We start from the raw sequence: 23858 nt of genomic DNA on the forward strand, positions 1-23858 counted from the left end.
AGTAAAAAGTTTTTATCATTTCTGTGTTATGCAAGTAATTTCAGTACTTCTCTAACTTAAATTGGGGCCAGGAATATATGGAACGGAGGTGTCTGTGAGAATATACAGCAGAGGGCAGGTCTGCATCATGTTTTATGTTAAGGGCTACATTGTTTAGACTTCTCCTTCCTCTGTCTCAGTCTCCTTTTTCTTAGATAAACACAGAGGAAAGCAAGGAAGAAGCAAAGTGCGTGACTTAGGAGTTTTATTTGCCTGTAAGAGAGAATGAAACCGAAGTCCTCTGAAGGAAAACTGGAATTAAATTCTTCCTTATTTCACACCCCATCTAGCCCTGGTATCAGTATCCAGAAAGTTAGTTTTGTTACTGAGTCAGAAACTCCAGGGACCCTGGGGAGGGAGAGGGAGGTCTTTACCGCATGCTTGCTTTGGGCCGGGCACCATGGGCCCCGCACACAGGTTGCCGCATGATATCAGACAACAGCCCAGGCTTAGGCTTATTATAATATTCGTTCTTACCAATGAAATCAGAGACCAGTGAAATCAGAAAAAGAGACTGTAAAGACAGGGAACTAAAGCCGGAGAGAGGGAGGTGAAACAATCTGTACAGAGTTCGCTTTTACCGGTCTGTTTCCTGTTTTTGTGACTCACACAACATTATATGTGAAAGGGGTTCCGTCCTCCCAAAATGGTCAAAGGAATTTGAGTTGAGGTCTCCCCTCTGAAGCTCCTTTTCATTGCACCTGACAGCTCCCCTCTTTGTCGCTTGAGGGACAGAGCCCTGGGAGTGCCAGTTCTAGAGTAAAGAGCAAAACCTGCCGCCTACCAGGGCTCCCCGGGAGGGAATCCTTAAGGTTCTGAAGAGGGTGGACCTCCTCAACCAAGTTCAGCTTTGCTCCCCGGGAGCCTGGGATTAGTGGAGCCAGTGGCCAGTTCCTCCTGCCTCACACCCCCACCTGGTGGAGAGTCCAGCCCGCGCAGTGAGAGCAGGTGCGGAAGGCAGGTGACCTAGCCCTGTGAACGCCGGGGACGTGAGGGCTTGCTCCCGAACTCAGTTTTCTTCACCATGAGCTGTACTCCCTCCTCCCCTCTCATAGAGGAGACAGACTCTCCATTACCCCGGGACTGGAGACCAGACAGTCCCCGGACCTATCTGGAGACTTCATGGGAAGAGCAGCTGTTGGAACAACAAGAACATTTGGAAAAAGAAATGGAGGAAGCCAAGAAAATGATATCAGGATTACAGGTAGCTCTTTTCCTCGTCGTCTGTCTTTGGCACACCAGTTGTTTTTGCTTTGTTTTGATTTGCTTTTGACCATGCGCGTGAGGCTTGTGGGATCTTAGTTTCCAGACCAGGGATTGAACCTGGATCACTTAACCCCCGGACTGCCAGGGAACTCCCACACCAATTGTTTATTATTTTTAACTCAGTAGAATCAGTTGAAAATAAAGTGACTGGGTTTTCTGTGAGGTCAGAGCTGGGTTTAGATGCAGAGGGTAGAACACGAAGAGCCGTGAAATCCCTTACATGTGAGTATGCTTAGATGGGCCTCCTGGACGCTTGTTGACAGCACAGCTGTTAAGTGTTCTGCAGGCCCGGGAGCCGTATCCACCCTCCCCTACCAAGCCTCCACCCTGGCTCTCTGCTTTGTGGATGGGTTTCTCCTCTATTTGCAGCCACAGACCTGCAATGGCAGCTTCCCCCAAAGAATGGTCTTGTGAAGAGTCAGGATTTTCTCAGAGGAGTTCACCAGCAGGAGGGCTCTAAGTGCCAGTAATGCCACAGGTTTCCACCTGAGTCTAGCTAAGGGATTTAGCTCACCCTTGGTGCATTCGTAAGTGGACGCTAAGGCATGGTGATCAGGTAGAAGAGCAACTGAGCCCTTCAGTTTTTCCTGCACCTTCTGTGCCAGCAAGCCTCCCCCAGAGGCCGACTGACCCACTTGACTTAATTCCTAGCCTGAATGACCCCCTTAGTCCTCCACCTTTGTGTGTCTGGCCCTGTTTGGGGGAGCCCTTATAGTGTTCTGATGACCCTGAAATTGCCCAGGAATATTCCTTTCTGTTTGTGCTGGGAACTGCAGTGCTTCTGAATTGTCAAATATTTATGGACACATAAACAAAGCCCGCATTATGTGAGTAGCTCTGGCAGGCGGCAGGCGGTGAAGGGCATGCTCCCAACCGGCCAGCAACAGGGTGGGGACACAAAGGGGTCCTAAAGAAAACGGGGGATTGGTGCAGTGGTAAAACAGTTTACACACTGTCTGCCCCAGGAGCCCAGAGAGGCGTTGGAGGAATGTTTACTGCCCAAACATTCCCAGGGAGAGTTGTTGCGCTTGTCCCATTTGCTCTGTATTTTTAAATGTCTGCCTTTTAGTTCTCTTCTCTGTCAGTCCAGTCAGGAATGGTTTAATTAATGCAATGGATTTGTGTGTGTGTGTGTGTGTGTGTGTGTGTGTGTGTGTGTGTTTGCTTTTAATAGGAAGGATTAAAGCATGAGGAATTTTGGGATTACATTCAACCAGGTTTTTCTCAGGATCATTTCATTGTATGAACATAGATAACCATCAGTTTGGTTTTCAGTTTGGTTTGCATTTTTCAGTCTGGGAGAAATCCCATGGCAGATTAGACAGAGAAAAGAAGAGAATCAACAGGCAGTAAGTCAGCATCCTAATATTCCCCGCAAACAGAGGAGTTTTAATTCACAGCCTTGTGATCACAATGAGAATTCAGTCCCATTACAGAATACAATGGGGCTCACAGCATCCACTGGGCTCCTTAACTCTTTCAGTGATGAGCCCGTCGCATGCTGAGCCAGGTCCGGGATTTCTGACTTGTTAGTGTACCTCATTAGAGCCTGTGAACACTTTGCCCTTAGAGTCAGGACTTCTGCAGCGTCACCCTCCCCAGCTCCCTGCTCTTGCTTACACTTGTCTACACCTCTTGCCACCACGCCATGGGAGAATCAAATCCATTAGACTGACTAAAATTGTTTTATTAATTAGTACTTGGTAGACTTGATAGTGTCTGGATTTTAAAATGTTTTTATATACCAACATTTGTGATGCAATTTATGTTATATTTACTGAAATAAGAATCTCTGTATCTCTTCTCTTTGGACTGGATTGAGAAAAAAGTTGTATACAAAATGGCTATAGATTTTTAAATCTTTCACTGGGCCCATAGGTCTCCTAATATCTACCTGCAGGGGTAGATCCAAGTTTTCTGGGTTCTAAAGTGTATCACTTGGGGGGCCTTCTTTAAGAATAAGATTACATATTATGACTATGATGTTAGATATAGAACCCTGGGAGGAGCAGGCCTGGGAGGGACCCTGAGGTTTGAGCTTCCTTAGCCTCAGAATAAATCTGCCTCCCCCCCCCCACCACCATATTCTAATAAAAACAAAGCCTAGTGTGAGGACTTGAAATGAATAAGGAAACCTCTCTGCAAATATGTTTTCCTTCTTGTTCTATTCAGGTTGCCTTAGGGAGCAAAAATGCAGAATTGCTAAGCGAATCAAATACACCCACATCTCTGGTGGTCCAGTGGTTAAGACTCAGCACTTTGACTGCTATGGACTTGGGTTTGACCCCTGTTTGGGGAACTAACAGCCTGCAAGCGGTTGAATGCAGCCAATGCATACATATATACATACATACGTATGTACATACATACATAAATGTATCCCAAATAATTCCTTATAATAAACTTTTCTAAGCCACGATAATTGTGCACTGCATTTAGTTCACTTTCCAGCTGGTAAAATTCAATTTGAACAGCCAGCTCTGGTTCAAAAATGTCACTTCTTAAAATTAAGTTTATTTTTAGAATTTTTTTCTGGGGCCAGGGAGCCTTGGAGTGGAGGATTCAGGTACGTCCAGAGAGATGAAAGAGGCATTGAGCATGGGCGAGACACAAGGCAATCCAGAAAGATCTGTGATGAGCAATTGGCAGTATCTAAAGATCCACAGTTATCAGGCAGATTTCCAGAGGAAGCCCAGTTGTGGTTTCATTTTGGGACAAACTTACTCCGCCCAGCTCTAGACTCTGTCATCGGATAGGAGTTAAATTTCTTTCTGCCTTTGTGGTTGTCCAGGCCTTACTGCTCAATGGATCCTTACCTGAAGATGAACAGGAGAGGCCCTTGGCCCTCTGTGAACCAGGAGTCAATCCCGAGGAACAGTTGGTGAGCTCCTCTTTTGTGACTGGACACGGAATAATCTGGCTTGTGTATCTGATTTATTTTTAGCATTGGACACTTATCTGTGCCCTCGTAAAATGCTCCTTTCCCTGACTTCAGCTCTGCTGGTTTTGCTATGTTTTCGACTGTTTTTCCTTTCTTCCACAAATATTTATTGCATGCTGACCATGTGTAGACACGGTTTCAAAGAACTGGAGACACGGGAATGACAGATGAAGCCTCGTGAAGTTTACGTTCAGGTCCCTGTTGACTAAAAAAAAAGCACAATCTAAAGGTTGAGGGTTATGTTTTATTTGGTGGACAAAACTGAGGACTTAAGCCTGGGAAACAGCATCTCAGATAATTCTGAGAGACTGTTCCAAAGAGGAATGGGGGAAGCCGGGACATTATAGGAGCTTTTGCAACAAAACCAGGTAGTCAGAACTTCAGAAATTACTTTTAATAAAAGAAAACCAGCTATCTCAAGGAATGTAGTGCTTTTCAGCGTAGGGGAAGATGCAAGAGTCAGGGCTCCCTGAAGTCATCCTCTGATGTGCAGCTCAGCTGCCTGGGGCCAGTATGCCATGCTTTCTCACCCTGAGTGCCCTTCTGTTGCAGCAGTTGCCTGCTAGATGCCGGTATTCTTTGTTTTCACCCTGAGTCCCCTCAAGGCTCACTGCCTGGACAGCTGCCTTTCTTTAATGAACAGCAGGCGGCATTCTTAGTTCACATCCCCTTTGAAGCTTCTCTCTTTCTCCTGTCCCTTAAAGGTTTGGGCTTCCCCAGTGGCTCAGCGGTAAAGAATCTGCCCAAGCAGGAGATGCAGAATCAACCCCTGGTTTGGAAGATCCCCTGGAGAAGGAAATGGCTCCCCACTCCAGTACTCTTGCCTGGGAAGTCCCATGGATGGAGGACCTCAGCGGGCTACAGTCCATGGGGTCGCAGATGAGTTGGGCACAACTTAGTGACTCAAACAACTACACCTTAAGTGTTGCTGCTCCTCAGGGTTCTCCTCTGGGCTGTCTTCTGTCTCTTGTCCGTTCACCTGGGCAATACCTGCTGCCATGGCTTCATTCACTTCCCACCTGTCTCATAGGTTGCCTCTCAAATATTTATTTCTAGCTTAGCTCTCTCCATGGAGTTCTACATTTGTAAAAGCAACATGCTCCTGCCTGTTATCTCTACTATATGTCCCATGAGCATCTCAGTTTCAATGAGTCCTAAATTCAACAGCTTACTCTCCATTCTCTCCCCACCCTCAAAACTATTTGTCCTTGAAGTTTCTGTTTTTTATCACTATCCATGTACCCAAATACCCAAAACAAATCTGACACTCATACTTGAAGGGCTTCTCAGATGGTGCAGTAGGAAAGAATCCTCCTGTCAATGCAGGAGACACGGATTCGATCCCTGAGTTGGAAAGATCCCCTGGAGAAGGAAATGACAACCAACTCCAGTATTTAGTCACCAAGTTTTATCAGTATACTTTTAAAATATCTTCATCCAGCTTTTTTCCACTTTCACAGGTCCTGCCTTAATTCAGGCCTTCATCCAGCATTCTGGTGGCCTCCTGCTGGTTTTCCCGATTCCTCTCCTGTCCTCTAATTCATTTTTCCCTAAAACAGCAAGAGTAACTTAACTTCAAAGCAAACTTTGTTCTGTCATCTCTTTGGCTAAAACTTTTTCATCAGTTCCTCCATTATCCTTGCTGGCCTTCATGATCCTGCTCCATTTTCCTCTAGCACTTTATCTCTTATCATTTCTCTTTCCCTTTCCCAAACCTTCTGCACACAACACACACAAACTCATCCTAAACTTTATCTGTGGTCGGCTACTCGCACCCCGCCAGGGCATATGCATCCACTGGAAGGCAGTTCTTTGTAGCTGCTCTACCCTGGCTAGCATCTGGTAGCTACTCAGTAAATATCTGTTGATGAATGACCTCTGAATTTTACAGCATAGATATATAACCATCTCTTTTTGCCTTATATTCAGATTATAATCCAAAGTCGTCTGGATCAGAGTATAGAGGAGAATCAAGACCTAAAGGTATGTCAGGAAATACACATTTTACCCTTTTAAAAAATTATGGGAATATTACACACCAACTTTAGTATAGTAATGGGGATAAGGGAGAGATGCAGACTCCATACTTTAGCTCTATCTGTATTATGTCTTTAACTGAAAGAGAGAGATATGTCATAAATATGGTAAAAGAGTAACACCTTTTTAATCTCAATGGGAATAATAAGTATCTATGTCATTATTACTTATACCTTTCTATATGTTTGAAATGTTTCATATTTATCTTTAAATTAAAATAAATAATGGATCTACTATCAATATAATAATTTTTAAAATAATTGACATAACATAATTAGTTTCATAGTGTACACCATGTTGATTCAATATGTGTATGTATCGTGAAATAATCACAGCAAGCTTAGTTAACATATTTACACATTTTTTCTTATAAAGGAAATTTTTAAGATCTACTGTCTTACAGTTTTCCAATGTACAGTATTATTAACAACAGTTCAGTATGGTCTTTTTAAATTAATGAATACTTTCCAGAATTTTTTTAGATCAGTGGATCTTAGCTTTTTTGAAGTCATAAGTATATAACTAAAGCCATTAACCCTCTCCCCAGCAATTTGCAAGAGAGCACTCACTGACCTGAGTTTTGAGTGGTCTAACTTTGGAGCCCATGTGTGGAGTCCTGGTGGAGAATCCCCATTTTAGATATGTTAATTCCAAACTCTTGAAGAGACTGCAGTAGGAAAAGAGAGAGTAGAGTCTGAGTTGTGGGTGTTCTTCTCCTAAAATCTTTATCCTAGTGACAGTCGTGTACATATATTTAACCTGTTGTAAGGGACAGTTAACTAAGTATTTTATTATTGGGCCAAATGTGTTTTTGTTTGGTCCATAAAGAACAATACCCTCTTGGAGAACAGAAATGCTATAACCCTTTCTGGACATTAAAAGTGAGATAATTACTTCATGAGGTTGGGGGTAGGTATATTGAGATATCATGTATTTTAGGGAGAGGGATTTAGATTATTATGATTGATTATTAAGTTTCCCTGTTGGTGAGGATTGCTAAATATAGGAATGATGAACCTATGGGAATGTATGGTATCTTCTTTCTGGTTCAGAAAGATTATGGACAGTTGAAACTGGGCAACTGGGCAGCTGAGCGTGGGTGCCACAGGGGAGAATGAGATGGGTCCTGTTTGTTTCTATGGGTCAGCTTTTATTTTTTTCTGGACCAGACCTGCCTTTGGCCTCAGTGGAGGCCTCAGTTGATTTTCCTTGGAATGGTTATCTGAGTTTTGTGTTCTTACTGATAGAATGAGGTAATGCTTCTGAAGCAACCCAGATGCTACCATCTGATCTAACTATATTTGGTTTGCAGAAGGAGCTGCTGAAATATAAACAAGAAGCCAGAAACTTACAGGGGATAAAGGTAAAAAGAAAGATATTTAACACTTTAAGTAAATTCTCTACAAGGTAGAGCATTCTGAGGGAACTGGGGACTAGTTGGGTCCTATAGCCTTGTCTTACGTACAGCCGATGGGCCCTTTCACAGGCTCTGTGCTCCCAGCAGAGACAGGGCTTTGTGGATGGGAAGTGAGACAGGTGGAGGGACATAGCTCTGCCTTGCGGAGTCGTACTTCTGGTGGTTGTGACTCATGGTGCTGGCACTTCTCTCTGCCACCTTGATTTTTCCTATGTGTGAAAACAATCAGTTACTACGGTTTTCTCCAGTTTCAGTATCTGTCAGTTTTCTTCACTTCTGAAGAAGAATGTACTCTTAAAAATTGTAATTTACTTAGGTTTGAATAGTTAATAACCTTCAAATGGTTTGAAGTTAAAAAAGTACAAAAGGATAATCTTTGAGAAGTTGGCCTTCCAGCCCTGCCCCCTCAGTCACCTAGTTCTCTTTCCTGGAGGCAACTTACGACTTATCCCCAAATAGGTATCTATGTAATTCCGCCCCCCCCCCCCCCCCAATAGCATACTATAAACCCAGCTTGACACGCTGCTGCTTTCACTTAACAATATATCTTGGAGATCATTGTATTTCAGTGCATAAAGACCTTAGTATTCCAGTATGTAAATATATGGTAATTCATTTAATCAGTTCCTATTGATAAATCTGCTGGGTTATGTCTAGTCTTTTGCTAATACAAACAGTGATCTAGCTAATAATCTTGCTTACATGTTATTTCACCACAGTAGGAGTAGATATGCTAAATGAATAATACCTGAGAAGTAGAAAAGGATGCCCTTAAACTGCTGCTTTCCTACATTCCCATTCATGAGCCAGACTAGGGTGTAACTCAGCAGCATCTTCCAGAGTAGCCCTTTGAGATACCAAAATACAACACATTCCATGCTCAAATAAGTTTGAGAAGTGTCGTGCAGGCTTGAAGAGTCACAGTGAATAATAGCATATTAAAGGGCCAGAGGAGTTCTGCCATAAAGAGGCTGGCCTAAAAAAAGATTAGACTGTTAACTACAGAAGCGCTTTTTTCTCTCATGTAACACTTGTTAACATCCCATGAAGCACACTTGGGGAAACATTCGTCTGAACCACTGGTGCCAAGGGAATCTGAGGCCACCTTGCCATGTACTGTCATGGCAGACAGCATATTTAAGAATGGACTCCCACGTCCTCCAGAGCCTGCACCATTTGTTTGCAGTCTGCAAAGAGAGGAGAGTCAGGGCACATCTCCTAGGATGCAGCTCAAGTCCATTAGTTCCATTTGAAGGCACTATGGTTGGAGGATTGTGTCATAGCTGATCCTTTTAAGTAAGTATGTACAACCCACCTTGTCCTATGCCTGGTGGGAACCAAGATGGTCCAAGCTAAGAGGAAGATATCCTAAAACTAGTAGGATCCTATGACACTGGGAGGAGGAACCATCGGTCTAAGAACATTTCTGAGCAAGGAAATGTGATCCCAGTCCTGGTCCAGACAAGGTGGTGGAAGGCAGTGGAAGCTGGGCAGGGGCCGGGCTCCAGAAGGCAGGATGGGAGTGATTCAGGGCTCCTTTGTGAACAGGGTGTCAGGCAGTGATAGGCCCCAGCCCTCTGGGACAAAAGAGCTCATCTCGACTGAGTATTCACAGGCCAAGGATTTAGAGACGAAAGCCAAGGAGGGAGGAAGGAGAGTGCATTGTCCAAGATCATTGTCATGGTGCTAGTGGTAAAGAACCCTCCTCCCAGTGCAGGAGACATAAGAGACGAAGGTTCGATCCCTGGGTCGGGAAGATCCCCTGAAAGAGGGCATGGCAACCCACTCCAGTAGTCTTGCCTGGAAAATGCCATTGACAGAGGAGCATGAAGAGCTACAGTCCACAGGATCACAGAGTTAAACATGACTGAAGCGACTTAGCACGCATGCAGTCATGAAAACAAGTGGTAGGCATGTAATTTGAGACTAGGTCTGTCTGATCCCAGAGGCCGCTTATTCTCCCCCTAGGCCATCATGCTGTTGGCAACACAGGGGAATGTAGGGGCAAGTAAAGCACAGAGGGAAAAATCGGGTTTCCATCAGTCTGGTAGGACAATGGAGAGGATTTTCCTTTAGATTCTAGTGTCCTGGAAGGGAATGGAAAAATTTCTGCTCATCTCCTTGTGGCAGGACCCTGTGCTGTGTTTGTCCCCTGTTTAGTAACAACTGGCTGATGGATGAGCTGGGACCAGGTAGTGTGCTTTCTCCCCAGGATGCCCTGCAGCAGAGGCTGACTCAGCAGGACGCGTCTGTCCTTCAGCTCAAACAGGAACTACTGAGGGCAAATATGGACAAAGATGAGCTGCACAACCAGAACGTGAGTTGAAAGAGTGACCTCGGACTCCGTTGAGCTCAAAATAGGATATAGTATGAAGTCCTGTTAGATCTGTTCCACTTTAGAGGAATCCTCCTCGTTCCTGATGAAAGCCTGTACCACGCTGGCCCTGAGCCCTGCAACGTTGAGGACACTGAGGCTGCCTTGTGGTTCTACAGCCTGATCATCTCATTGAAGATGTGGAGAGTGGCTGTGTGTTTTTACCGTAGACGTGCCCTCTCTGTTGCTGAATCCTGTAAACTGCCAACATCAGCTCTAGCTACCTACCGGTTTCCTAGCTGGTTTGGCAGATAATGCCTCCACACCATTGAATTTTTTCTTATTCTTCTTGCAGGTGGATCTGCAGAGGAAGCTGGAGGAGAGGAATCGGCTCTTGGGAGAATATAAAGTAAGAATGTGTATCAGTTTGGAAATTATTTCCAGCTGAGCTTTGGTGAGCAGCCTGTTGTTGCTATTGTTCAAAGAACACTTCAGTACGCTGTTCTCCTCCTTGCTTTCCGCAAGGAAAAGGATTTCCTTTTCTGAGTTCCTTTGATTCACTAACCCTGAAGGTCGATAGCATGGCTGGGAGAAGGAACACAGAGCTAGGAGTCTGGAAGCTTCAGTTCAGCCAGCCTTTATCTTTATCCAATCCCAAAGAAGGGCAATGCCAAAGAATGTTTGAACTACCGTACAGTCGTGTTCATTCATGCTAGCAAGTTAATGCTCATACATGAACCGAGAACTTCTAGATGTACAAGCTAGGTTTAGAAAAGGCAGAGGATTCAGAGATCAAATTGCCAGCATCTGTTGGATCATAGAAAAAGCAAGAGAATTCCAGAAAAACATATACTTCTGCCTTCATTGACCATACTAAAGCCTTTGGCTGTGTGGGGCTCTACTTTCCTTAGATGGAAATGGCATCACGAAAGGTGAACTGTTGGATGTCCTTGGCTTTGCCACTCGTCTGAAAGGTGTGTCTCTGTTGCAGAAGGAGCTGGGGCAGAAAGATCGCCTCCTGCTGCAGAACCAGGCCAAGTTGGAAGAAGCACTTCGGAAACTGTCTGAGGCCAGTTACCAGCAGGTGGGGACCATGTTCCACCACTGACTTTCCTGCCCCTCTGACCTGAAGAAATCCCCTGTCTGATTGAGTGTGTGCGCTTTGCAGGTGGACGTGGAGCGAGAGCTGGAACACAAAGATGTCCTTTGGGCTCACTGTGTGAAAAGAGAGGCCGATGAGGTAACCTGCTGGCTGCTCAGGGGCTCTGTCCCGCGTTTACAGGGGCAAAGAGGGAGATTTGGTTATTAATCAGGGCTGAGCCATCGCCATGAGCTGGTTTGTGTTTGCTGGGGAGGATAAAAGTGCAGGTTCTGGGATAAGAAAATATGGTTTCAAATCCCAGCTTTACCACTTTTTTAAAAAAAACATTTTTTACACACTTTTCCACTGTGTGACCTTAAGTTGCTTAGTTCTGAACCTTAGAAATAAGGCTCATCTGGAAGATGGAAATAACAGTGACCTTCTCTGCCATTATGAAGAATACATAAGATAGTCCATCTAAATAACAGGTAGATCCACCTGGCACAGAGCTAGGCTCAAAAAGTCTTAGTCACTGTTCTTTTTTTCTTTTTATTACTGAAGCAAAGGCAGGAGATGCTGGAGCAGCATTCTCAGGCCTTCCTCGGGCCAGGCAGAGGCTGGCTAGGGCCTCCAAAGTGAGGTTTTCACTTTGTTCACTCTGCATTCAACAGTGCCTTCCAAGTGTGGGGTATTGGAGATACAGCAGTGAACTCAAGGGAAAAAAATCTTTGCAGTATGTCAGGAAGTGATTAGTGTAAAGAAGACAAATAAGACAGAAATTGCTTTGGAATTTTCCCTTGTACAAGCATCATTTCTTCTTGCTGCTCTAGGTGACCAACTACAACAATCACAGCTCTCAAAGCAATGGTTTTCTCCTTCCAGCGGCAGGAAAAGGAGCTGCTTCAGTCGTTCACAGAGGGGTATGTCTTTAGGATTTGAGTACAGACTTGCCACTTCCAGCCAAAACCAAAAGGGTACCCTAGTCATCACCAGTGGAGTCGGCCTTTTATATCCCCGTTCCCCAATTCTTGCATCTGTTCGTTGTGTAAAGCCGTGAGGCACGTCCTATCCCAAGTTAAGAATTAGTGAGCCATCAGTGGGCTTGCGACTATGGAGGAAAAAGTTTTCCTTCGATTTCCACCTCCTCCCGCAAAAATAGGAGGTCTGTTGGAAACCCCTCCCCCGTATCCTCTTAAGCCCCGCGGTTGGGATGTGGGTAATCAGGTGGCGCGGCCGCGGCCATGCCCGCGGCCCCGCGGTTCCGCCCACAGAGCGGCGACCTGCAGCTTGTGCGAGACGCCCTGCGGAGCCTGCGCAACAGCTTCAGCGGCCACGACCCTCAGCACCACACCATCGACAGCTTGGAGCAGGGCATCGCCAGCCTCATGGAGCGCCTGCATGCCATGGAGACCCAGAGGAAGCAAGAAAGAAGGGTGAGCCTCTTTCTGTGATGTTTCTCTCATCCCCCGAAGAAGCTTGCCCTTGTCAATTTAATGTCGATGAAGGCAGTGCTAAGATAGAAGGCCCTGCTGAAGGTTACAGTTGCTTTTCTCTTTGGTTTTCCTCTTGGGGAGCTGACTGTTCATCCTGGTATGACAGTCGAGGAGGGAGTTCACAGGTAACTCTCAGCAGCTGGGTAGCTGTCTAAGGGATTGTGGTTCTTGACCCACAGGTCTCCCTTTACTGCTTATTGTCCGTCCTCTTCCCCCCGAATGAGCTTGGCATTGGTTGAAGAAATATACGAGACAATGCATTGAAAACTAGAATGCTTCTTATACATGTACATTGTTATTGCTAGGATAAACACATCCAATTTTATATTCTGTGGAAAAAGACGTGGTAGAAAAATATATTTTTTAAGTATACTTTTATGATTTAAATTTCTTGGTTAAATTCTCCCATTGATCATAACTCTTGTGATTTTTGTGTGACTCCCCAGGTTCGGGGCAAGTCACCCAGAACTCAAGCAGGTAGTGAATACCGGGAGTCCTGGCCCCCTAATTCAAGTAAGTACTCTGTATTGCTCAGTAAGGACTCCTAGCGTATTAGATCAGAAATTTAGTATTTATATGCTACTAATATTTTGGAGAGAGAATTTTTCTTGTGGTACTTCACTCTTTTTTTCTAAAAAGAGTGAAGTACCACATTCTTCACACTTATTTATTCTATTTATTTGGCTGCATTGTGTCTCTGTTTTGGCAAGGCATGTGGGATCTTAGTTCCCCAACCAGGGACTGAACCTGCATCGCCTGCATTGCAGGGTGGATTCTTAACCACTGCACTACCAGGCAAGTCCCAGTACTTCACCTTTATAATGCATTATTCTATAGCAATACTAGAATCGAGTTGCTTCTGGGACTATGAAGACCATACCATCATTATCACCACCACCATTACCCCGAGTACCATTTAACCACATGCAGGATGCTGCTGATTCAGAGAGGCTAACATATCTTAAACAAAATATCTTTGGAAATAAACAAACTCCAAACAGTTACACCAAACAAAGCAAAATATAAAACAACAAACACATATACAGATCACTTGAAAGTTTCAAATAGCAGAGAAAATTTCCAGTTCTTCTTAGAGGCAAAAAGTTTCATTTCTTTGGTGATTTCTGAAACTTTGAGTGCATAGGTCATTCGGTTTGTTTTAACCTACTCTATTATATTTTTTTTTTCCTTGTTAATTCTAACTTGTTGGGAAATCTACCCTTCCTGGTAATTTCTATTTTACTTCATATCTTACCTTTTGGTTTAATAGCATTCATGTTTTCTTATCTTTTATAGTTCACCCAAAAAAAAAAAAAATATAGTTCACCCAGGCCTGATCTAAAAGTATCTAAATAATAACTTATAAAAACCAAATAGTAAAAGGCTGACCACAACCAGTTTTATATGTTAAAGATAGTTTTTAAAACCACATTAATAAGTCTAAAGTAAAACACTTAAAGAAAGTATTTGCCCAAATATGAAAGGCAAAATATTTTTTGTAGAGTAGATAAGATAGCGTTCTCAAACCTCCAGATATTTTTTCCTCTTGAATGAGATATTTACACTGAGACTGAAATAGACTGTTATTACCCAAATTAGTTTCAGTCTTTTTTTTTTTCTAGCATTGTTTTGAAACAGTCATTTCTGTTTTCTTGATAGGCTTTTTATTTTATCCTTGTCCTCTTTAGTACTTTCTTTAGGTTAGTTTAAACTGCCAGTGTACATAGGTCTAAATATTTAGAAATTCTTTTTCATGAGTCTAACCCCTGGAATTTTCCCTCCCTGGAATAATTATTTTTGTATGTGAATTACTTATTTAAAAGACTGAAAATAAATTCACAGTTTCTTATAAAATGGAGTGTTAATCCAATATCTATATTGACAAACAAGCTGAAATGTCTCTCATCTAAAAATACAAACATTCGTGCAATTTGATAACCCTCCAGCTACTGAGTTATTTATCTTATTCCCCTACATCAGACTTCTTGAAAGAATCCACGAGTGCTCTTTCTTCACCGTCACCTCCCATTCACTTCCCAATCCACTGATTGATCTTTTGCTCAGTTTCTCCACTTGGTGTTTTTCTTCTGTCCGTGTTGACTGTCTTGTTGCCTAATCGAAGTGGTCATGTTTCATACCTTATCTTCCATTGACTTTTCAAAAGCATTTACTACCTTTGAATAGTCTCCTTCTGAAAGCATTCCTGTCCTTTAACTGTAGTACCAACAAGTTATATTCATTCAACAAATATTTACTGAGCATTCATTATGTAGATTTCTTGTTAGGCACTAGAGATATTGAGATGAACAAGATGGACTTGGTACTTGGCCTCACTAGACTGTAGTCTCGAGAACTAGGTACAGCCTCCTTCTCTTCTCCTTCCCCGCCTAACCCTTGAATGTGCCCTGGGATTCCACTGGAGGTCTAGACCTAGGCCTTCTGATATTCTTTGTCGGTGATCCTTTCTACTCCCATGGCTTCAACCACTCTGGTATGCCAATTATTTTTAAATTTTCATCTCTAACTGCAAGTGTTTCTGCGCTTCAGGGCTATATTTTTGGATGCCAACTGGATATCTTCTCTGTAGGTCAGAAGGCACTTCAAACTCATGTCCAAAACTGGGAACAAAACAATAGAGGGGGGAAACAGAGTTAGAATCAAACAGATCTGGGATGCAGTTGTAGCTTTCAGCAGAGTATAGCATGGGCAAGAATGTTAATGACTGTCCTTGCATTTTAGTTTTCATGGTTTTGAAATGGAGACAATCTTGAAGGATTGGGAGCCTTAGGTGACATATTCTATGTGGATAATCTGGTGTAGTGTGGCATATAAGAGATGCAAGGCTGTGCCCTTTCTTTCTCCTTTTCATGACAGCCAAATCTCCTGAAAGAGTAATCTCTTTGAGCCTACTTCCTGTCTTGCGATTTACTCTTAAGGGAAAACAACAATAATTATTTTTAAAGTAATACAGTAGATTAGTGAGGGCTTCCCTGGTGGCTCAGTGGTAAGGAATCTGCCTGCAGTGCAGGAGCTGCAGGAGACCGTGTTCGATCCCTGGGTCGGGAAGATCCCCTGGAGGAGAGCATGTCAACCCACTCCAGTATTCTTGCCTGGAGAATCCCATGGACAGAGGAGCCTGGCGGGCTACAGTCCATAGGGACATGACTGAAGCAACTTAGCAGGCATGCACATTAGATTAGTGGAATAAATTGAGATTTCAGATAAAACCCACACATCTATGATAATTTGACAAGCAAATAGTATCTCCAACAAATGGTGTCGGGACAACTGTACATCCATATGCAAAAGAACAGAGTTCGACCTGTACTTCACATTATGTACAAAATTAATTTAAAATGCATCATTGACCTAAATGTAAGCATTAAAACTAAAACTCTTAGAAGAAAACACAGGGGAACATATTCATGACCTTGAATTCTTAGATATTAAAAGCATGAGCAATAAAAGAAAAAATAGGAAAATGGACCTCATCAAAATTAAAAACTATTTGGATCAAAGAACATTATCAAGAAAGTGACAAGACAGCCAGAATAAGAGAAAATATTTGAAAATCATGTATTTATTAAGGGCCTAGGATAAAAACTATATAAAGAACGCTTGTAACAGGAACAGAAGACGAAAAAAATCTGATACTAATAACAAATGGGCAAAAGACTTGAATAGACATTTCCCCAAAGAAGATAAATAAATAGGCAATGTGTCTATGTGTTCTCAGTCTCTTCAGTCGTGTCTGACTCTTTGCGACCCCATGGACTGTAGCCCGCCAGGCTCCTCTGTCCATGGGATTCTCCAGGCAAGAACACGAGTGGGTTGCCATGCCCTCCTCCAGGGGATCTTCCCGACCCAGGGATCAAACCTGTGTCTCCTGTGTCTCTTGCATTGCAGGTAGATTCTTTACTGCTGAGCCACTGGGGAAGCCCCAAATGGCCAATAAGCACATGCAAATATGCTTAAAGTTGTTAGTTATTAGGAAAATGCAAACCAAAATCACAGTGAGATACCACTTCATGCCTACTGCTGATTCTGAAAAAATAAGTAAAAATGTTGGTGAGGATGTAGAGAAGTTGAAACTTTTGTACATTGCTGGTAGGGATATAAAATGGTAGAAAACAGTTTGGTGGCTCTTCAAAAAGTTAAACATAGAATTTATATGACCTAGCAATTCCATTCCTAGGTATATACCCAAAAGAGTTAAAAGCAAATGTTCAAAAAAAAATCCTTGTACACACATATTCATAGTGGAATTATTCACAATAGCTAAAAGGTAGAAATAGCCAAATGTCCATCAGCTGATGAAAGGACAAACAATTTCTGCATATATGCATATAATGGAATGTTATTCAGCCACAAAGAGGAATGAATTACTGATACCTGCTCCCACATAAATGAACCTTGAAAATGTTAAGTGAAAGATGCCAGACAGAAAAGGGTGGAAATTGGAAAGATCCTTTTCTATAAAATGTCCAGAATAGGCAAATCCATCGAGACAGAAAGTAGATTAGACAGATGTCAGGATTAGGAAGGGAATTTAATGAGTACGAGGTTTCTTTTTCAGATAATGTAAATATTCTGGAACTAGATAGTGGTGATGGTTACACGTCACTATGAATGTATTAAGTGCCACTGAATTGTACACTTTAAGTGGTTAAAATGGTGAGTTTTGTGTTACATGAATTATACCTCAGTTTTTTTAAAAGTGAATTTTAATAAGCCTGGAAGGAGCCATGCTAACAGAGAGAAAAGGTTGAGTAGTCTAAAATACTATAACTGTCTTAAATCCATCAGAGAGATGAAATCAGAGGGCAGCCAATTGGCCTGAAAGGTAAACAGGTGCCTCCCAGCACAGATAGGATACCAGCACTGGCACACTTATGGCAGAGCGCAGGAGGAAGATGGGGCCACTGTACAAACATAGGAATTCAGCTAAGATTTTAATGAATTGTGAAAGGCTGGGTAGAGAGTAGGAACCCTGGGGGCCACAAACGCCAAGAAGAGTTTGCACCTACTTGCTGACGCTTCCGTTGACCTCCATTTGGGTGCTTATGGCAAAGACTGGTTGTGGGAACAGAGTGTAGAGAAATCCTGTTTTGGGGGTGGGGGCTCAGAGGAGGGACCGGGCTGCCACTGCCAGAAAAGCATGAAGCCCCATCTTTTAAGGCCTTGGTCCCTTAAAGAACAAAAGTTTAAGACTCTGTGCTCCCAATGTGGGGGGAGGGGTGGGGCACAGGTTCAGTCCCTGGTCAGGGAACTGAGATCTCACATGTGGCGTGGTGTGACCAAACTAATAATGATAAAATAAAGTTGAGGGTAGAGCAGGAACATTAAGGGAGAACCCTGCAGAATGCAGCTCCTCAACATTACCCTAGAGAAACGTGAAGGTGATGGTGCACTGAAAGTAGCCTTAACAAAAACCCCAGTCTCAGCTCAACTCCTGGTGTGACTGATTCCGCTGTTCCCACCAGTGGCCGGGAAGAACAAGCAGGGTGCCCATTTCTAGACATAAACATTTTTTACCTTAGTCTACTGTCTTACACAGGAAGTCTGATGGTCAATGAAAGAATCATGAGGCATCCACAGAAACAAGAAAAATGCACGCCACTGTCAGGAGTCAACACGGGTCTACTCAAGAGTTGACTCAGATGTGACTAAGATATTGAAACCATCAGAAAAGGAGTTTTTAGAAACTATGTTAATGGCTGAAGTAAAAATGTTTATATAATGCATGTACAGGTGAGGAATTTTAGCAGAGGGATGGAAATTATGAAAAGGAGTCAAATGGAATGCTAGAAATAAAAAAATATTACAAAGATGAAGCGTGTCTTCAGCAGGTTCATCAGAAGACTCAACAAACACAGCTAAGGAAAGAATAAGTGAACTTGAAGATAGGTCAATAGGAATTACCCAAACTACAGTACGAAAAGAAAAAGAGTAGGAGAGAGGATAAACAACCCAGTAGCGATGGGATAACATCCATATGGATGAAGATACATGTAACTAGGATCTCTAAACAAAAAGAGACAGAACAGGGCAGAAGAAGCATTTAAAGATATAAATGCCAGTTATTTTCCAAAAATATATAAAGACATCACACCACAGATCCAAGAAGTTCTGAAAATTCCAAGAAGTATGAATAACAACGACAGTAAAGGAGTCAAATTACTGAAAATCAAAAGAGAAAATCTTGAAGGTAACCAGACATGGGGGAAAATATTACAAACAGAAGAACAAAGATGTGAATTACAGAATTTTCATCAGAACCTGCAGGTCAAAAGATAGGGGGGGAACATCTTTAAAGTACTGAAAGGAAAAAAAAAACCTAGAATTCTGTAGCCAGAGAGTATATATTTTTACACACAAAAACCAAGAGAATTCATTACAAAGAGACTTTCAGTGCAGGAAATGTTGAAGGAATTTCTTCAGACAGGAGGAATATGAGATGGGAGAAACTGGGATATACAAAAAGAAGTGGTTAGAATGAAGGAAAGTATAAAAGACTTTTTACCCCTTATGTTTAATTACTCTGAAAGATAATAGGCTGTTTAAAGCAAAAATAGTATTGATGTGTTGCTGGTTTATTTCATATTTGAAAGTGAAATGTAAGACAGTAATACAAAGATCAGGATGGAGGAATTAGGACTCTACTGTTGTAACTTCTGTAGTTCTTACATGTGAAGCGGTATACTATCATTTGAAAGCTGACTGACTAAAGATATATATATATAAATCTAAGAGCAACCACTACATTTTTAAAGAATAAATAAAAAAATTAACAGAAGAGATAAGAAATTGTAAAAATAATCCAATACCAAAAAAAGTAAAATATCTCACTGTTTAAAATATCATTTACATGTTGAAATGATGTATCCAAATTGAGAACCTAAACATACTGGGTTTTGAAGACATAGATATCTGCATGAGTGCTTAGTCACTCAGTTGTGTCCAACTCTTTGCGCCGCCATAGACTGTAGTCTGCCAGGCTCCTCTGTCCGTGGAATTCTCCAGGCAAGAATACCAGAGTGGTTAGCCATTCCCTTCTCCAAGGAATCTTCTTAATTCAGGGATCGAAGCCACGTCTCCTGCATTGCAAGCAGATTCTTTACCATCTGAGCCACAAGAGAAGCCCCTATATGTATATACAGATATGCATATACATATATACACACATTCCAAAGGTGGGAAGAAAAAGAGGAGAAAAGAGAAAAGGAACAAGAAATATATGGAACAAATGGAAACAAGGGAGATGGTACATTTTAAAAAATAATCTGGTTTTTATGACAGTTTTTTTTTTACCACTTACAAAATTATTGTTTATCAGTATCAATTGGGAAACAGCCTTGTTTGATGGGATAAATATAGCTCAACCTTATGAAGATGGTTCATTCTCCTCAAGTGATCTGTAGCTTCATGTTATTCCAATAAACATCCTAACAGGGTTATCGTCCAATTAAAATAAATAAATTTAAAAAATCCTAATGGGACTTCCCTGGTGGTCCAGTAGTGAAGACTCTGTGCAGGGGGCCTGAGTTTTGATCTTGGTCAGGGTATATCCCACTGATACAACTAAGAATTTGCATGCTGCAAAAGGAGGAGGAGGAGAAGGGGATTCCAGAAGATGAGATGGTTGGATGGCATCACTAACACAATGGACATGAGTTTGAGTAAGCTCTGGGAGTTGGTGATGGACACGAAGCCTGGTGTACTGCAGTCCATGGTGTTGCAAAGAGTTGGACACAACCGAGTGACTGAACTGAACTGAGCAAAGATCAAAGATCTCAAGTGCCACAGCTGAGACCCAGAGCAGCCAAATAAATATTTTTTAAAGTCCTGTCAGACTTTTTGTAGATATAAACAAGCTGATACTAAAATTTACATGGATGAGATTAGAATAAAAAATAGAATAAAAAAAAGTTGAAAAAAATAAACAGAGGAGTTGGCGGGCCACACTACCTGATTTCAAAACTAACTATGAAGTTAGAGTAATCAACACAGTGCATTATAAGTGAGTAGATAGACACATAGATCATTGGAACAGAATAGAAAGTTCAGAAACAGACTTACTGAATTTGACCAGTTGATTATTAATAACGGTGCAAAATCTATTCAATGGCAAAAGGGTAGGCTTTTCAACAAATCGTCCTGGAACAGTTAAAGACCCATATCAAAAAAAGATCATTGGCCCACACTTCATACCACATATAAAAAATTGACTCCAAATGAACCATACATGTCAGTATAAAAGCTAAAATTGATTTGTGATGCCTTTTAAAATCATGTATGTTATTTACACATACATATACACAATGCTATGTTTCTGGGTCATTGTTCTCTGAGATTTTCAAGATTTTTAAAAATTATTTTTATTTATTTATGTATATTTTGGCTGCGCCGCGCAGCATACAAGATGGTTCCCCGACCAGGGATCACACCTGGGCCTCCGCGGTGAAAGCACCGAATCCTAACCACTAGGCCAGCAGAGAACTCCCTCTGTGGTTTTCGTATGTAACGTCTATAGTAATGTCATTCTGAAACAACAGTGATCATTTTATCAATATGATTTAATGTGGAGTAAGACTGTTTCTCTCTCATCACGCTGCTTCTTTTTTACTCAAAAAGTCTGTGCAGTCCAACTCAGCCTTCTTCACTAGTCACCCGAGAGTCGTCTCAGTAATGTCATCAGTGACCTGTTTACCACACCTGTCTTTATCTACCAGACTTCTGTGTGACAGCTGACGTACTCTAACCTTCCACCTCACCCAGAGTGCGTGTAAAACATTTTATTGGTCAGCTTGGACCGCCATAACACACCACCATAGACTTGAGTGACTTGACAGCAGTTTATTTTCTCACAGTTCTGGAGGCTGGACGTCCCAAGATGAGGATGCCAGTGTGGTCAGGTTCTGCTGAGGGAGGGTGTTCTTCCCGGCTTGCAGTCACCTTCCTGCTGCGTCTTCATATGGTAGAGAGCGAGCTCTGGTGTTTCTTCCTCTTTGTATGGGGGTACCAGTTCTTTGGGATCAGAACTGGTCCACTCATAACCTCATTTAACTTTAATCCCTCCTTAAAGGCCTGTCTGCAGTATATTCTTGCCTGGAGAATCCCATGGACAGAGGAGCCTGGTGGGCTACAGTCCATGGGGCTGCAAAGTGTCAGACACGACTGAATGATGAATACTTTCACTTTTCACTATTTTTGCATCTCTAGTACTTGATACATAATAGGCACCCAGTAAACATTTTAAATGGATGACACTTCTGTTCCCCTGTCTTAGGTAACTACCATGAATCTATTTCCTAGATCATAAATTTTGGTTATTTTTCACTTTCTCTTTTATCCTTGACATTCAACTATATCCAAAGTCTAAGACTTTTACCTTCTAAAGGTCTCTCAAATTCATTCCTTCTCTAGCTCCAGGGCTATATCTTACCCTTCCTCATCTTTCAGATTATTTTAATCGCCTGTTAATGGGATCACCATTTCCAGAATTTCTCCCATCCAACCCTTTATTTTGCTGCTAGATTGACCTTTCTAAAATGCCAGTCTGATCATATCAGTTCCTTTTAATATCTCCCTAGAGCTTAAGTCTAATATCTAAATGTCTTAGTCTGGCAGAGTCCTTTGTGATTTGGGCCGTGTCTACCTTATTATCCTCATTTTCCATTATATCCCAAAGTATTACCCTCAAGCCTTACTAGCTGACTTTCAGTTTTATAGATACGTGATCCTTTTTCATGCCTTTATAAGTATCCTTCATTCTTGGACTGCCTTTTCCAAATTCTGCATATGACGATTTTTTTAGGTGCTTTGTTTACCAATTCTAAAATTGTTTAAACAGTTTAACTACGGGAACTTTCTGACCTCTTCCAGGTAGAATTAACTACTCCATCTTTGGTCTTCCTCTGCACTTTGTACAAATCTGATTTTAGTGTATTAAGTATTTGTTAGGTGATTCCCAGGTGGCTCAGTGGTAAAGAACGCACCTGCCAAGCAGGAGACGCACATTCAATCCCTGGGTCTGAAAGATCCCTTGGAGAAGGAAATGGCAACTCACTCCAGTATTCTTGCCTGGGAAATCTTATGGACAGAGGAGCCTGGAGGCTATAGTCCGTGGGGTTGCAGAGTTGGACACGACTTAGCAACTAAACAACAACAATTATTTGTTATCATACCTGTCATCTATACTGGACTAGAGATCAGAGGTCACATATAACTAATTTTATATTCTCAAAATCTAGTACATGGTAAGTGCTCAATAAATGTTTGTTGAATGAATGAAAAGATCAACCATAAAATTTAATGATAAAAGTGAATGTTTTATTTTATCAAAAAATTGCTGTGTGCCAGGCCCCTGGTGCTGGAGTCAAAGGAGCATCGTGGCACGTAGGTTGCAATAAATGGCATTCTTTGAAAAAAATTCTGAAAACGGGCTGATTACTGTGCAAAGAGAGAATGTTCCCTTGTTTTTCTTCTCTGTGTTATTCATCTCTCCTACTTCCTTATTTTAAACCTCTTCCTAGGAATTCCCTGGTGGTTAATATCCAGTGGTTAAGACTCCACAATTTCAACACCAAGGGTCTGGTTTTGATCCCTAGTTAGGGAATTAAGATTCCCACAAAATGTGAGGTGCAGCCAAAAATAAATAAATAAATAAAAAGCCTTAAAAACCCCAAACAAAAAACCCTGGTGGTCCAGTGGTTAAGAATCTGCCTTCCAGTGCAGGGAACGGGGGTTCCATTCCTGGTTGGAGAGCTAAGATTCCGTATTCCTCAGGGCAACTAAGCTTACCACAACTAAGCCTCAGTGCAGCCAAATAAACACATATTTTAAAAAATAAAAGCTTTTCTTAGAACTGTTCTCTGGTTGCTGCCAGTTTGATTGGGATCAATGGCCTAGACTAAGTTAAGAAACCTGTGTATCTGGAATTGCAGGAGATGTTTTAATAAAAGTTTGTTTTTGGTCCTGATGATAAAACTTTTTAACTGGTCTCTTCTCTTATTCTCTTAAATTCATAATCACAAGTAATTCATTGATTAAGTTTTCCCATCAGTACCTATGCAAAGAAGAGAAACAAAGTATGGATCAAGAAATCTGAGTTAAAAACTGTGGGGACTGAGGCTACGCTGGTGGTCCTGTGGTTGAGAATCCACCTGCCAATGCAGAAGACACCGGTTCGATCTCTGGCCCTGAAGGTTCCACATGCCTCAGGGCAACTAAATAGTTATGGCGCACAGGCTTAGTTGCTCCATGGCATG

General features: G+C 42.0%; 1 protein-coding gene across 3 annotated transcripts in view; it reads left to right on the top strand.

Annotated features, from left to right (window-relative positions):
- The window catches only part of DIXDC1 (DIX domain containing 1), a 75773-nt gene that overhangs the window by 44334 nt on the left and 7581 nt on the right, over positions 1-23858 (top strand). For all 3 annotated transcript variants that reach the window (XM_043899090.1, XM_043899082.1, XM_043899096.1), the window contains 11 exons: positions 1095-1243; positions 4097-4186; positions 6176-6229; positions 7596-7646; positions 9913-10017; positions 10370-10423; positions 11006-11098; positions 11183-11254; positions 11926-12015; positions 12367-12528; positions 13035-13101. In XM_043899090.1, the coding sequence (XP_043755025.1) occupies positions 1095-1243; positions 4097-4186; positions 6176-6229; positions 7596-7646; positions 9913-10017; positions 10370-10423; positions 11006-11098; positions 11183-11254; positions 11926-12015; positions 12367-12528; positions 13035-13101 (987 nt within the window). The remainder of the gene's footprint in view (positions 1-1094; positions 1244-4096; positions 4187-6175; positions 6230-7595; positions 7647-9912; positions 10018-10369; positions 10424-11005; positions 11099-11182; positions 11255-11925; positions 12016-12366; positions 12529-13034; positions 13102-23858) is intronic.

This window comes from Cervus elaphus, chromosome 1 (genome assembly GCF_910594005.1).
Source record: "Cervus elaphus chromosome 1, mCerEla1.1, whole genome shotgun sequence".
In the NCBI taxonomy this organism is placed as follows: domain Eukaryota; kingdom Metazoa; phylum Chordata; class Mammalia; order Artiodactyla; family Cervidae; genus Cervus; species Cervus elaphus.